This window comes from Monopterus albus, unplaced genomic scaffold (assembly GCF_001952655.1).
Source record: "Monopterus albus unplaced genomic scaffold, M_albus_1.0 scaffold89.1, whole genome shotgun sequence".
NCBI classification, from domain to species: Eukaryota; Metazoa; Chordata; class Actinopteri; order Synbranchiformes; family Synbranchidae; genus Monopterus; species Monopterus albus.
The window spans coordinates 497,037-512,569 of NW_018127969.1; the positions used below are offsets into that span (position 1 = coordinate 497,037).

Genomic DNA, 15,533 nt, shown 5'->3' on the forward strand with positions numbered 1-15,533 from the left:
AACCTGTTTTGTGTGAAAGCGATCAGTTCGGCCAGGAGAGGATAAAGGTTAACCCAAATGCTCAGATCAATAGACTGAATAAATGCTTACACTGGCACAGTTGTGAGTGCTCACAAGACAGAAATAACTTCAGATGCTCCGCCCACACTCAAAAACTCCAGGAGAGATAATAAATAAAATGTGGAGTCACAGCATCGAGGGAATCTGCTGTGAACAGCACACATGAGCTTTACAGTAACCCTGCAGTGCATGTTAAGTTTTTATCATTTTTCCAGACACAAACATGCTATACTGTATACATAGAGTAGATGAGCAAGTGTACATGCACCCAAACAGAATTCACACACAAATGGTTTGTATGTTTTGCTTTAAGAGCAATATGTACAAATAAGTTGGATTTAAAGACAGAAGCGATAAGGATCATATGCTAATATGGCTGAGAGGGTAAAAGTGAGATTGTGCACATTTCTAGCATGTTTCATCGCTATAGCAACAGCCTTTGTACTTGTGGAGGGAAGTGGGTGGCAGAAAAAAAAAGAGCAAGACTGAGAGGAGTGATGGAGAGGGGGAGAGAGAGAGAGAGAAATTTTGGCTTGCTCCTCTCTCTTAGCAAGCTTTTACCAATCCAGTCCTCTGCCAACCTCAAGACCCTGGGGCTTTAAACAGTCAAGGTCACAGAAAAGACAAAAAATGAGCAACTTCTAAATGTGTACTCTGCATCCGGGAAAGGCGATAAGGAACAGTTCTGGCTCCTACAGACAGAGGGAGCCACCACTGTATTCACAGCATGTGTGTCATTATCCTGCACAAGACCCACTACATACAAGCAGGAGACTGGTGGCTCGGAAATACCCTTGAAGGGTCACAAATAACAACAGAGGCTTTAATCTTCAATATACGTCATTGGGACGGTTATATACTGCAAAAATTTAAGTTTCTGAGGAAGTAAAATATAACTTAATATCCACTTTTTCATATTGGAAGACCATAGTGAATGTGCTTCCTATTTTATATGCAAAAACTTCTAATCTCAAAACATTCAATCTTAAATTAAACGTTTATGCACACAGAACTGCTGTGATGGTGGGAATTACAATAACATCAATGTCAAAGTTAAATTACAATTCAGTTATATCCAACATCCACACACACAAGTGCACTTCTATCTTTGTGAGGACACTGACTAACATAATGTATTCCCTAGCCTCTTACCCTAATACTTAACCATCAGACCTAAATGCACCTAAACCACCTAACCTGAACCCTAAAACCACGTCTTAACCCTTTAAAAGGTGTTTCACAAAGTGAGGACCGGCCAAAATATCCTCACTTTCTAAAAATGTCCTCATTCTGTAGCAAAAAAACCCAAACATTTTAGGTCCTCACTATATAACAAGTACAAGAACACACAGATCTGTGAAGGATAACCTTGAATCACAAAATCAATGTATCTGTGTGTTTAGAGAGACAACCCAGAGGTATCGGAGTGACCATCAAATTAGATAAGGTTATTAATGATCCCTTTGTTTTGTAGAAACCTCAGTCTGCAGTTAATCTCTTAGAAACTAGACCCCCCAAATCCCCATCCACAGCTACTATCATCATATGTCCTTTCAAAATCTTGTGAGACAGCTCTAAAAGCTTTGGTGCCTTGTGTAAAGCTGACTGGCTACGCTGCTGAAATCAGTGACAGCTGCTATTTTTAGGATATGTGAAATGTGTCTCTAACACACAAATCATGATGAAATACTCGTGTGTGACAGTGAGTATTCACACACATACAGTACCCACACACAGACAAACGTAGACATCACAGACAAGAGGAGTCAAGACAAGGCAAGAGGGCAAAACCTTTAAAATGTATGTGTAGTGTATGTGAAGCACAAGCAGAATTCTATTTCTGTTATGTTACAAGTAAGTGTTTGTGTAAAACAAAGCATTTCCAAAAAATGTCCCCCACCATTATCCTCAACACTTAAACATGGGTCATTAGATTTATGAGCTGAGCGAGTCATCAAACAGTTCATTACATACAGTAAGTGGACCTGGATGATGAAGCTTTAATGCTTCAGGCCCATCACACTTAAGTGACACAGAGTGTTACAGCATCCTCACACTGTGGTCTCACAAGATGCCAACGCTTTGAAAGTTAAAAAGTGTTAAAGCACATTTTTATAGATGCCTAGAAGCCGTTTCCCCCTATTTATCTACAATCAATGTCAGCGTGCCATGATCTCGTCTTTGTAGCTGTGTGCACAATTTGTTAAAGCCGTCACACACCCTGTGCCTACACATGCAAGTCTACAGCACAACAGGGCACTGACCGAGATAACTTTTGAAATTAAATCAGGTGTAGGACGAGGTGTAGACAAAGCTGCATGAGGTCTGGTGAAATGTGATGAAGTGGATATGGAGTCAGTGTCTCTCTCACCAGGGGAAATCAACTGAGGGCAGAGAGCATGGAAAAACCAAGGGAGGAGGAGTCAGAGCCAACAAGCAGAAAATCCTGTTATTAATAAAATTTGCTGGTGAAATTAGCACATCTAAATCAATCAATTACACACACACACACACACACTATTCTATTCTTGTATGCACATGAACAGACAGAGATCAAATCAAGAAACAAAGTGTCAGCATCATTTAAATCAACCAGAGACCATAACATTTCATCTTAGTTGTCAGACTGTTTGCTAATGAAAAAGGTTACAGGTTCCCAAAGTTACATGAGTTTTAAAAGTGTTGTCACTGAAAGTGCTGTGCAAGCTAACCTGCTTAAAAATGAAAAGGATTAAGAGATAAAAAGAGAGAACACAACGACTCTGTTGTTACTCAACCTTGGGTTTATTAGAAATGCTTATTAAAATGTCCCATAATACAACAGAAATACAATGGTTTGTACCACACAAAAAATAGAAGCTTTCATCTTCAATAAACAGTATAAAAATACCTTTAAAAATAGCACCTTTTCTCTGGCTGGTAAACATGCAGTAATGATCAGACACAACTTCCCCCAAATAATAAAAATATAATGTACAAAACATTGGCAGAATATTGTGCTTGATTCTTCATATGGAATAAAACCGATAAAAACTATATCCCTGGTAATAACCCAATGTACTGTATGTGTGATTGTGTAGTTATTATTGTATTGTATCGAGATGTGAGATGCCACTACAGTAAATACCTTAGTTTTGTTACCAATCAAAAAACTATCTGGAAAGACATTGTTACTTTATTTAGTTGACTGCTGTTTTTCTATGTAAAGGAAAATTACAATAAAATTATCATTAGAAAAAAAACTTTGAAATGCTTATTAACAATGAGGAAATTGCTTTTCAGAAACCACAATTCGGGGTGCTTCGCTACAGGGAGGGAACAAAATAATAAAAGCACCTTATTATATAACATCCGAGTAACAATGGTTGAAGTTCATAATAGGGTGTAGTTTGTCCTGCAATTTAACAAAATGTGCTGGTACATGCCTGCCAATCAGTGGTGCTGAGTGTCTACCTGTGTTTCTCTTCCTTAATGCAGCTTTCATGAGTTCAAGGTTTTCTCCTTTGACACATGACAATTCAGGCACCAACGTCATGATCACAAAGGCAGCTACAGAGATGAGTCATAGTAAACTAAACTCCAATCAGCTTTAATGGAAGTCTTCAAATCACTATTTCTGATTTTTTTTTAAGGCAACCAGATGCACAGCGTTAGAAGCAGGCTGTGATTGTTTCAGCTTGCATCTACACAATGCTGTATCAGACTGAAATCTTTAGGGTTTAAGTGAACACAAGAAACCCTTATTAGCATAGAGGAACACTGGTCATAATGCATGTAGACCTTTTCCTTCTTAATGCAACCAGGCTAATCAGGGACTTTCACAAAGGCACAATACAGTAATATTGTAAACATTGTAAAACAATCTGTATCCACCATCACCACGAGCAAACCTTTTAAAAACAATGAAGTGCAACAAATGCTTGCTGCTGTGAATATGTAATAAGGCTGTATGTGTTTCCTTTAAAATCAGAAAATACTTCTTTAGATACTAAGAAAAAAGTGAAACTTGTAAATATCAAAAAGTGGAAGAATAGTGCCAAGGGAACATAAAACTTACTGTATACAGGTTGAAAATTGTTACAAAGAATTTTGATTTTCAAAGGATTGATGAATTGTATAAAGTTTAACCATCATTTACAAACAGCCAGAAATTTCAGTTTTCAGACTGAAGTCTAATCAGATCATTTGAACTGGTTAAATAATAAGTATGCAGGCACTGGTTCTATTACCTGTGCGTAACATGTAACTGATAAAGGTACTAAAGTACCTCAGTACCGTGGCAAAGCTAAACTGGGAAAATCAGGGTGATGTTTAAAAGAAAGGAAGCACACTTTGTCTCCAGTGTGCAAAATGTTAAACACGTTTTTTTTTTTTTTTGCATGGTTTGTAGAATGTAAACCAGGGAGGCACACTGGTATTCCCTCTGAAACCAGGGTATGGTTTGGTTGGACTTAAAGAAACAATAAATAAACAAAAACAAAACTGATCTTTAACGTTTGACAAAATAATGATCTATAAAAGCCAAGTATAGCCTAGCTAAATGTAGCTAAGCTATATTTGAGACTAACATTCCTGTGGAAAAGGAGGAGCTGACCACAATCACCGTGCTGTCTTCAAGGGACGAGGACCTGTACAACAGATCATTATTTAGTCTGCATATGTTCAATACCTGACAAAAACTACTGTGTGTGTAGATTTGTTGTTGTACCTTCAGTCTCTCCAAGGCAAACCTGCTCGCACTCCTCCAGGTGGAGGAAGCGGTTGTTGTTGCCTTCACAGCCGCTGTAAATGAAGGGTCTGCAGGCCTGAACCTGATTGTTAAAGTACCAGCGTAGGGTGTATCGTCCACAGCTCCCTTCCTCCATGGGCAGCTGGCACACATCTGCTGGAGCTGCAAAACACACACACACATGAAGAATGTGCACACATAGATACAAAAAGGCATGCACAATGAGAAAAGGGCAGAAAAGGCAAGAAACAGTGGAGACAGGGCAGTGTTAAGTAGCAACAGGGGACAAACAACAAGCACTCACAGCCAATAAGATCAAAACCAACCTGTTTATTTCAGTAATTTTACATATAGATGCAATGCAGCACATTAGTAACATTTTCATTCAGTTCTTTATTCTATTATTCTTTATTTTAATTTACTGGATGCATATTCTTCTAATTCAAGATCAGAAGGCCAATACAGCCTAAGACATGCGAGGAGGGCCAGACACCATGCTGGACGGCAGAATTAGACTTTAATAAATCCCAAAACAGGACGACAGCAGAGCTGATTTACCTTCCTCTCTGACTTTCCTCTTGGACCTGACTGATTTGGACTGGGCTGCTTTCAGAAGTGTCACTTTAGCTGTTTCTTTTTTCTGAACATCAGCAGTGGCTAATTTGTTTGGTTCAACATTGACAGCCTTACCTGTCAACACACACACACAACATATAGGACACACATGAACAGACACACAGAAAAAAGTATGAACACATATAAGAAACAGAAAAAAGAGAAAACGACAATGTGATAACACTGGGGGCGGAGGTAAAGATCAACAAGATATACAATTGACTCTGTGGTTTGTGCCTCAATCAGGCTGTGTCAGAAATAATGTATGCCCGGCCAATATAGTCTCATTCTGTCATGAAATAATATAAGAGGCTTCTACGGCACAAATTGGATTTTTGTGCTGATTGAACAAACTGAATTATGGGACATGAGCAAAAATTCGACATGCCATCTTCTGTTTATCACATGAAACGAAAGTGGTAGCATGTAAACTCGATTTATGTCAGGGTCATTGTTAGGTGACTAAAATCAGCTAAAGTTAAATCCCAGTATTTATTAACCTTATCCATATTATTTCCATTGTGATTTTTTTTTATTATTAAAGTAGCATTTTACTGTTTTGAAAATCACAGACTTTGCCATAATATATAGCCAGTTATAATGAGAAAAAAAAGAGAGAACCTCTCTCTGGAGCTCTTATTTTTGCTCTTAAGCTGTTTCTGTCACTTTTCATGTGAACAACCAAATGCAACACTATGAATGTTTTCCAGAGGAGACTGTTTAAAAATGAACAGTTATCCCTATATTGATTTATCCATATGATGTCTCTCCCTCTCTCTATGACAGGTGTCTTTTCACTCCCTCTGCCTTCCAGTGTGGCTCTTTGGAACAGTTATAAACATTTCTGATTTCCATCATAGTCACACAACATGTTGGTCAACTTGGTTCTGCTTAAGCCAGGGTACCCTTATTTTGAAAACATATACAGTGCCTTGCGAAAGTATTCGGCCCCCTTGAACTTTGCGACCTTTTGCCACATTTCAGGCTTCAAACATAAAGATATAAAACTGTAATTTTTTGCGAAGAATCAACAACAAGTGGGACACAATCATGAAGTGGAACGAAATTTATTGGATATGTCAAACTTTTTTAACAAATAAAAAACTGAAAAATTGGGCATGCAAAATTATTCAGCCCCCTTAAGTTAATACTTTGTAGCGCCACCTTTTGCTGCGATTACAGCTGTAAGTCACTTGGGGTATGTCTCTATCAGTTTTGCACATCGAGAGACGGAAATTTTTGCCCATTCCTCCTTGCAAAACAGCTCGAGCTCAGTGAGGTTGGATAGAGAGCGTTTGTGAACAGCAGTTTTCAGTTCTTTCCACAGATTCTCGATTGGATTCAGGTCTGGACTTTGACTTGGCCATTCTAACACCTGGATATGTTTATTTGTGAACCATTCCATTGTAGATTTTGCTTTATGTTTTGAATCATTGTCTTGTTGGAAGACAAATCTCCGTCCCAGTCTCAGGTCTTTTGCAGACTCCATCAGGTTTCCTTCCAGAATGGTCCTGTATTTGGCTCCATCCATCTTCCCATCAATTTGAACCATCTTCCCTGTCCAACATGTGGAAGAAGGTGCTCTGGTCAGATGAAACCAAAATCGAACTTTTTGGCAACAATGCAAAACGTTATGTTTGGCGTAAAAGCAACACAGCTCATCACCCTGAACACACCATCCCCACTGTCAAACATGGTGGTGGCAGCATCGTGGTTTGGGCCTGCTTTTCTTCAGCAGGGGCAGGGAAGATGGTTAAAATTGATGGGAAGATGGATGGAGCCAAATACAGGACCATTCTGGAAGGAAACCTGATGGAGTCTGCAAAAGACCTGAGACTGGGACGGAGATTTGTCTTCCAACAAGACAATGATTCAAAACATAAAGCAAAATCTACAATGGAATGGTTCACAAATAAACATATCCAGGTGTTAGAATGGCCAAGTCAAAGTCCAGACCTGAATCCAATCGAGAATCTGTGGAAAGAACTGAAAACTGCTGTTCACAAATGCTCTCCATCCAACCTCACTGAGCTTGAGCTGTTTTGCAAGGAGGAATGGGCAAAAATTTCCGTCTCTCGATGTGCAAAACTGATAGAGACATACCCCAAGCGACTTACAGCTGTAATCGGAGCAAAAGGTGGCGCTACAAAGTATTAACTTAAGGGGGCTGAATAATTTTGCACGGCCAATTTTTCAGTTTTTTATTTGTTAAAAAAGTTTGACATATCCAATAAATTTCGTTCCACTTCATGATTGTGTCCCACTTGTTGTTGATTCTTCACAAAAAATTACAGTTTTATATCTTTATGTTTGAAGCCTGAAATGTGGCAAAAGGTCGCAAAGTTCAAGGGGGCCGAATACTTTCGCAAGGCACTGTATCAACGCACACAGCATGAAAGGCACAGTACCGTCACTCTGATTGACAGGAGGAGTGAAGTAGAGCAGGTCGTCCAAGGGCTCATCATAGGCCTCAATGGAGTAGATGTGCTCGTAGTCTGGGTCGTTGGTGTTCACCACAACATGCAACTCACGGCCTGAAAGAAGAGCAAAGCCAAACAGGTCAGAGATTGTTCAGTTCAACCTGCAGGCTTCAGGTAGAGCGAGTGCTCTCAGCTATGATACAGGTACAGAACAGTCAGTTAAACACAGCCTACCCTACTATAGTATTTGTCCGGAAGTGACAAGTGATACAGGATATACAACGTGTCAGTCAGATACATAAAATACAAATAGAGCCCTGTGTTTTCCTTCATGAATAAAGCACCTAGTATACAGAGGTCTCTGGATGCAGCACCACCATGTTAATGACACAGAGACAGACAAACAGACCGAAGCCAACAGGCAGAGTGATGGACGTACACACTCACCCTCCTGACCCTTCATGACCAGTTGCTGTTCTCGTGCAGGCCGAGCCCTGACCGTGGGCTGGAACTGAGTGTCTGGGCCTGAACCTGAGAGAGCCAGATAGGACAAGGAGGAGCAAATGGGGACACCAAGGTTGTAGATTCAGGATTCAGGGAGGTGAGAGGGACCAGGCAAGTGTTACATAGGAGGGAGACAAGGAGGGCCAGAAAGGCACAATGATGAAGAAAAAAGGCGAAGGACATAAAACTCCGGTAGTAAACCATATGAAACGGTGACAACCCCAAAGCACCACAAAAATCAGTCCACAGTTCCAGCATACACACCAGCTAAAAGGATTTACTGTACCAAGTTTTTGCAAGGGTGGTCAACATGAGGCAGTGGTCCAAAAACTGGTTGTAATCCTCTATGGACTCAAGCCGCTTCTATATGGACTTGTGTCTCACTCGAGTCAAACTGTTTTGACTTGAGTCCAACTGAAATCCATGTTGGTTCAACTGAAGACTGCAGACTCAGACCATTACTGAATTGTTCATTATGGAACATGTAAGTGGGTTCTTAGGCAAGGATAAACATGAGTGAAATGTTTGTTTTGGCTTCATTCTCACTGCATATTTATTAACAGCCTGTCTCACCACCATTTAGCTCATGCTGCTGCAATTGCTGCTTCACACTTATGTGGTCTTGCATTGATTAACAGCTTCAACAGCATTACAACTTCTGATCATTTTGAGGTTTTCACTCATTTACTTTTCATTAATTTACTTTAATATATTCCATATGGTTTTCTCTCACTGTGGTTGCATCCTTTCATAAATACCTAAACAGGACAACTGCTTTAGGACTTACAGTATATACTGATACACTATGGTTTTGGCCATAGCACTGGATCTATCCAATTATTCAAACAAAACTGTGCATAAAGAAAAGACATAAAAGGCCTTGACTTGTAGCCAAAGACTAAGAGATGACTTTAGATGTGAAGTACCACAAAAGGTGTTACAAAACATCTCTACACAGTTACAGATATTTCAGGCCAATCACAAAATTATATTAAGATTACAAAACAAGGCGTGTAAAGATGAACCTAGACAAACAGTGCTTTTCACACTGTTGTTTCTCTGTTCAAATAAATGCCAAAGCCAGTTATACAATATACAAATACCCAATGCTTTTCATTCATTTAAACCAAACATAAATCCTAAATGATGGCAAGCACACTGACTTTTGCATATGCACACTGATCAGCCATAACATTGTGACCACCTGCCCTATACTGTATACACAGAGTCAGTGCGGCAGTTGGTTGGCACTCGTGTCACTGTGCATCTTCTGTGACTCTGTTTGCTTCCATAGTTCCACTGTCAGGAAGAGCACAAATGTGTCGACCTTTCAGTGAAAACTGTGGTCGTGAGGACAAGTTAGAGAGAATTGTTTAGACACATTCAACAGCCTCCCCACTCTAGGTGTGATATCACCACTATAGCTGCCGAATGTTTCTCTTCGTAGAGACCAAAGTACAGTATTTCTCATTTTCAACCATTTTAACAAAGATTCAAACAAAATGGAACCTTTTGAAAAGGATGAATGACTTTTAAAAGTTTAATTTACGGTAGATCAACCTCATCATCAGTGAACCTTGGGTGTCCATGACCCTGTGGTTGGTTCACTGTCTATCCTTCCTTAGACATTGTTGGTAGGTACTAACCACTGCAGACCAAGAACACCCACCAAGACCTGCAGTGTGGGAGATGCTCTGACCCAGTCATCTCACCATCACAGTTTGGGCCTTGTCAGAGTCACTCGGATCCTTATGTTTGACCATTTTTCCTGCTTCCAACACATCGACTTTGAGGACTGAATGTTCACTTGCTGTCTAATATACCCCACACACTGACAGGTGCCACTGTAATGACATAGTCAATGTTATTCACTTCAGCTGTCAGTGGTTATAATGTTATGGCTGATCAGTGTATATACACTACCAGTCAAAAGTCTGGACACACTTTCCCACTGAACCTTTGACTGGCAGTGTTACAGATGAGACTGATGGTTCTCAGTACAGAATCTGCAGCAGCATATGTGGTGTAGTATGACTTGCTAAATCACAGCCCTTCTGTGTACAGTTCTCTCTTTTGATGCAGTCGAATGGCTGACTCACCTCCGCATGCTGAGGACCACACAGATGGACGGGAAGAAAGCAGAGAGAGAGAGAGAGAGAGAGAGAGAGAGAGCATAAAAAAAGGTCAGTTTAGAAGAGTCATAGCATTGCTCTGGTTCTCCACATCTTCTTTTCCATTATACTTTCTTATAGTTTAGCTGAGCCTGTGACTCATGTGCTGTGATTTCCATCTGAAGTTCAACTCGGGGACAACACTCTTCTAAATTAGTAACGCAAGCTGCATGAAAGGCTCACCACAATGCTGAGTCATCTCTGAGCGAACATACTCTCTGATCTCATCCTCCTGAATACAAAAAAAAAAAGAGGGGAACAGGGCAAAATACCGTTACAAACACAACTCCAATATCAATGTGTGTGTGTGTGTGTGTCTGCTGTTTGGAGTCAGCATCTTCAGACTGAACCCTGCAGTAAGGATCAAGCACTGACCGTCATTCCTGGCTCTCCTCTGTCTCCCTTGGCTCCATCTAGACCCATCTCTCCCTGCAGAGCAGACAGGTATTAGGACAAACACAACACAGAGAAGCTTGCAGCCCAACAATTCATTAGACTGACACCAGGTGCAGCACTTGATCTAAGTGAGATGCTAAATCACCAACACTGACATAAAGATACATCAGAAAATGATGATCTATGTCCTTGTATGGAATTCTAATGAAGTCCTAACAAAAATTAAACTTACACGCCTTTAATAATATGTAAATGTCATTTTAAATATCTGTTTTTTGGTCCATACAAAATTTAAATGTTAAAGCAATAAAGCTCTGTCACAGAGGAGCCCACTAGAATAAGAGAATTTAGTCTCCCTGAAAAATGTTACGGACAAGGACTAACTCACTGCTGTGTGATGATATTCAGATGTTTTGGATAAGGGTCACAGGAACTTGCTGACCCTCGAAAGCAGTTTCTAAGTTGGTTACAGAGAAATCAACCAAGAGGCACAAGGAGTGTGACATTAACCTGCTCTCCTCTCTCTCCTGGGATGCCTGGGATACCCCGTGGACCGACCATGGCAGGACCAATTGGCCCCCTCTCCCCCTGACACACAAGCACAACATTACAACATACAACACACATCTGCAGTAGACGGGGCATTGCATAAAAACCAGAAGTAAATATTAAAAGTTAAAGTAGTAGAAATTGTAATTTTTTTTCAGATACACTGTCTCTGCATTCACAGTCTCAGGACATACTGTATGTTTTGTTACACTCTATTTCCACTGGTATCTTCTCCAAACAAGTTGCTAAGTACTGTATGCTGCTTTAATCCACACGCTTTCAAGGCTACAGAAAATACACCCTTCATACTGTCATAATGCAGTTCTGGTACAGATGGTCTTGTACCTACAGTACTCCTAAATCACATACGGTGCCTTGTGAAAGTATTCACTCCTCCTTTAGTATTTTGCCTGTTTTGTAACCTGGAATTAAAATTGATTTTCATTTGGATTTGATGTAATGGACCACACAAAATAACCCAAAGTGGTGTACTGGAATAAAAACATACAAAAAATAAAACAAATAAATATAATAGAGCCTGAATCATGAGTCCATATGTATAATTAGTTGATTCAGGTCCATCTGTGTGCAGGGTGTCACATGATTGCAACACCACCAAGTAAGCAATATAAAACCCAGCAAGCTCTCCAAACACAGCAGAGACAAAGTTGTAGAGAAGTATAGATCAGGGTTGCATCATAAAAAAAACCCCAAACTTTGAATATCACACGGAGCATCGTTAAATACATTAGAACAAAATGGAAAGGATATGGTATTACTGCAAACCTGACAAGAGAAGGACACCCACCAAAACTCAGAGGTCATTAATCAGAGATTCAACACATGGATAAAGGTTCTCTGATCAGATGAGACCACAGATAGACTTTTTGGCCATCATGGAAATGCTAGCGTGGCACAAACCAGCACTTCCCATCACCCCAAGAACACCTTTCCCACAGTGAAGCCCAGTGGTGGCAGCGCCATGATGCCATGGGTTTCACTTGCAGGGACAAGAAAGCTCATCAGGATTGAAGTAAGGATGGGGGGCACTAAATACAGGGCACTTCTTCAGGAAAACCTTTTTCAATCTGCTAGACATTTGGGACAGAGGTTCACCTTCCAGCAGAACAATGACCCTAAACATAGTGCTAAAACTACAAATGAGTGATTTAAAGATAAACATTTAAATGTCTCGGAATGATCTAGTTAAAGCCCAGACCTCAGTCCAATTGAAAATCTGTGGTATGACTTGAAGATTGCTGTAGACCAACTCAATCTATCTAACCTGAAGGAGCAGTGTCACTTTGAAGAATGGGCAAAAATCCCAGCGGCTAAATGTGCTAAGCTAAAAGAAACCCACCCCAAAAGACTGTAATTATAACAAAATGGTGGGAAGAGGGCATGTTGTGTAAATCAAAAGGTACACCCCCCCACCCCCCAAAATGGAAATATCTGCATAGCCTGCACACACAGCACATTGTGAATTTCACATTTTCCTTTATATTCCTATACAGTACTCCTCTATACTATATCTTGCATTCATCTAGGTTTATATCTTGCAGTGTGTCTTATTTTATTGCTTTTCCATCCCGCTGTGTTTGCAGATTAGATGTTCTGCCTCCCAGGCTGCACCAAAGTAACATATATTGGTTTAAGAAAATAATGAAATTAGGTTGAATTGAGAGCGTCTGTCTGGAAACAAAGGTGCATCCATCACAGCAACTCGATATGACCGTGATCTCCTGCCACCAAATTTCTTTATTTACTTGATGAAGGATGAAGGATTAGACAAGCCAGTCAAATGCAGGGCCCACAAACTGTCAGTCATCATGAAGCAATACACAGCAATCAAACAAAACTACCAGTCAGGTGAAGAAGGAAGAGAACAAACTAAAAAGAAATACACAAAGGCTGTGTTCTTTTTGCATGTCTTATATCATACATTTTAAATACAAGCAGTATCTTAAGCAGCTGCTATTCTATGCGCTCAGCAGTGTATGGTAATTGATACTTTTGTCTATTCCTAGTTCCACTGTACAGTATTTTTTTCTTTTTTAAATCACCAAAACTGTGCACAGTCATAAGTGAAACAGCACCCATGTGATGGTGCAACAAGAGATGGTTGAAAATGTCACTATATCTTATTTCCCCTTTTAAAAACCACTACTGCCATAAGTAAAACATGTGTCAAATTAGCCATCATCAAGCCAAAGTATGAATAGTCACCTTCTGCCCCTGGAGCCCCTCGGGGCCTTTAGCACCAGCCGGCCCCTGAGGGCCGGTCAGGCCAGGGGGACCATCCACTCCTCTGAGACCAGGGGGGCCAGGTACACCAGGTGGACCCTACATGAAGTTCAAAGACAGTTAATCATGTATGCCAATGTTTCCTGTTGTTTCTGAAGATGGGTGACAGAATATGGCAGTGAGGTACAACACATTGTGATAAACAGGAAACTACTTTTACACCTGTATGTGTATGGTGCTAGAGAAGTTAAAGTTAGAAACTCACCCTTTCACCTTTCTCTCCCTGAGCTCCTTTAGGTCCTGCAACCCCATCAAAACCACGCTCACCCTTTACAGACAAAGAAAGGCTGTTTGAGTTTAGAGAAATTTACATTAGTGTTGAAAAGAAAAGTTTCCATAATAATTAAGCACATACCTTGGGACCAACTAGCCCCTCTTTCCCAGAGGTGCCAGGGGCCCCAGAAGGTCCAACATCTCCCTGGAAAAAACACAACATGCCTTCTGACGACCAATCTTAAAGAAGACATACAACAAGACGTCTGTATTGCTCAAGCTACAGGTTGTACCTGTTCTCCTTTTCTTCCTGGTAGGCCTGATCGTCCAGGAATACCAGCATCCCCCTAACACAAACATATTCATTCATTTTATTTAATTTACCACACAATACATGACACAAAGAAGTCTGTCTAATTTAACTTATGCAGGTTTAATAGATAAACACAACAAAGGGGTTGAGTATTCACTCAAGCCTCACATAACACCAAATGTTAAAGTTCACATGTTAACATGCTTACATTAGCTTGGTCCTTATTATAAAAGAATTTCTTCATTCATGTTTGTTTCTCATCCTCTTCCTCCTACCATATGCCGTTTTCCTGTCTCTTTCCATCTCACCTTCTCTCCTTTTGGTCCATCACCCCCACAAGCCCCCTTTGGTCCTCGGTCACCCTAGAAACATCATCATCAATGGAGAAAGACACGTGAAGAGACTCGTGAGTCACAGAACGACAAAATGCATCAAAGCAGCCAGACAGTGAGCTCATCCGCGTACAGACAGCCCATTTCACCTGCCACTCAGGGTAAATTACTGTGCACATGACCTGGCACTTCCACACGCAGTAAATACGAGCCACGTTGTAAAGCAATTTCCCAACAACAGCGGATATGACGCAGAACTGGACGCTATCATTGTCCTGATGAGGGGTGTTCAGACAGTAATAGCAAGTAAACACAGCATAAGTGGTAATACAGCTGCAGGAGAGTGAGAGGGACAAGGTTGTCTGGTCCAGCCACTCTACGTCCACTTATTGGAACAAAGCAAAACACACCACTGCACTGGTTGACGTTTCCTCATTATGAAACACCAGACCCAAATATTATTTAAAAATGTTGCCCAAAAGGGTCTGAACAGCCATGACTTTTTACAGTGTCTGAGACCTCTGGACATTCTTAACAAATATCAGGGTCAGGTGTTTCATAGCGGGGAAATATGTCACCCAGTGCAGCGGTGTGTTTCCGTTACGTGTTTTTAAATGTTTCTGAACAACAATGGAGGTCTGGCACAGATAAGTAAGCTAATCCAGCACATAGAAACATTAACAGTAAATAGAGGCAATTCAATGTTAGTCTCTGTATGGGGAGTGTTAAAAATACTGTTAAAATAGAAAATGACCGACCTTATCCTTTAAGAGAGTCAACCACTGTATCTGCAATGGACTATGGAGATATCCTGTACACCTCTTATTATACCTCTTCCCAAATTTAAAATGTAAGAACTCATGATACTGGAAAAACTGCCTTCCAATACTTTGCACAACACAAATAGAAGGAACTTTTAATGGAATA

At 40.4% G+C, this 15,533-nt stretch overlaps 1 protein-coding gene across 1 annotated transcript in view; it reads right to left on the bottom strand.

Annotated features, from left to right (window-relative positions):
• Positions 1-2,830: 2,830 nt before the first annotated feature.
• col7a1 (collagen, type VII, alpha 1) overlaps positions 2,831-15,533 on the bottom strand; it is a 62,048-nt gene continuing 49,345 nt past the window's right edge. The window contains exons 106-119 of the mRNA XM_020607746.1: positions 14,583-14,636; positions 14,255-14,308; positions 14,104-14,166; positions 13,954-14,016; positions 13,671-13,787; positions 11,406-11,483; positions 10,875-10,928; positions 10,683-10,731; positions 10,428-10,436; positions 8,272-8,355; positions 7,813-7,938; positions 5,348-5,479; positions 4,769-4,951; positions 2,831-4,688 (exon numbers count right to left, since the gene is read on the bottom strand). Of these exons, the coding sequence (XP_020463402.1) occupies positions 4,660-4,688; positions 4,769-4,951; positions 5,348-5,479; positions 7,813-7,938; positions 8,272-8,355; positions 10,428-10,436; positions 10,683-10,731; positions 10,875-10,928; positions 11,406-11,483; positions 13,671-13,787; positions 13,954-14,016; positions 14,104-14,166; positions 14,255-14,308; positions 14,583-14,636 (1,095 nt within the window). The 3' untranslated portion in view covers positions 2,831-4,659. The remainder of the gene's footprint in view (positions 4,689-4,768; positions 4,952-5,347; positions 5,480-7,812; positions 7,939-8,271; positions 8,356-10,427; positions 10,437-10,682; positions 10,732-10,874; positions 10,929-11,405; positions 11,484-13,670; positions 13,788-13,953; positions 14,017-14,103; positions 14,167-14,254; positions 14,309-14,582; positions 14,637-15,533) is intronic.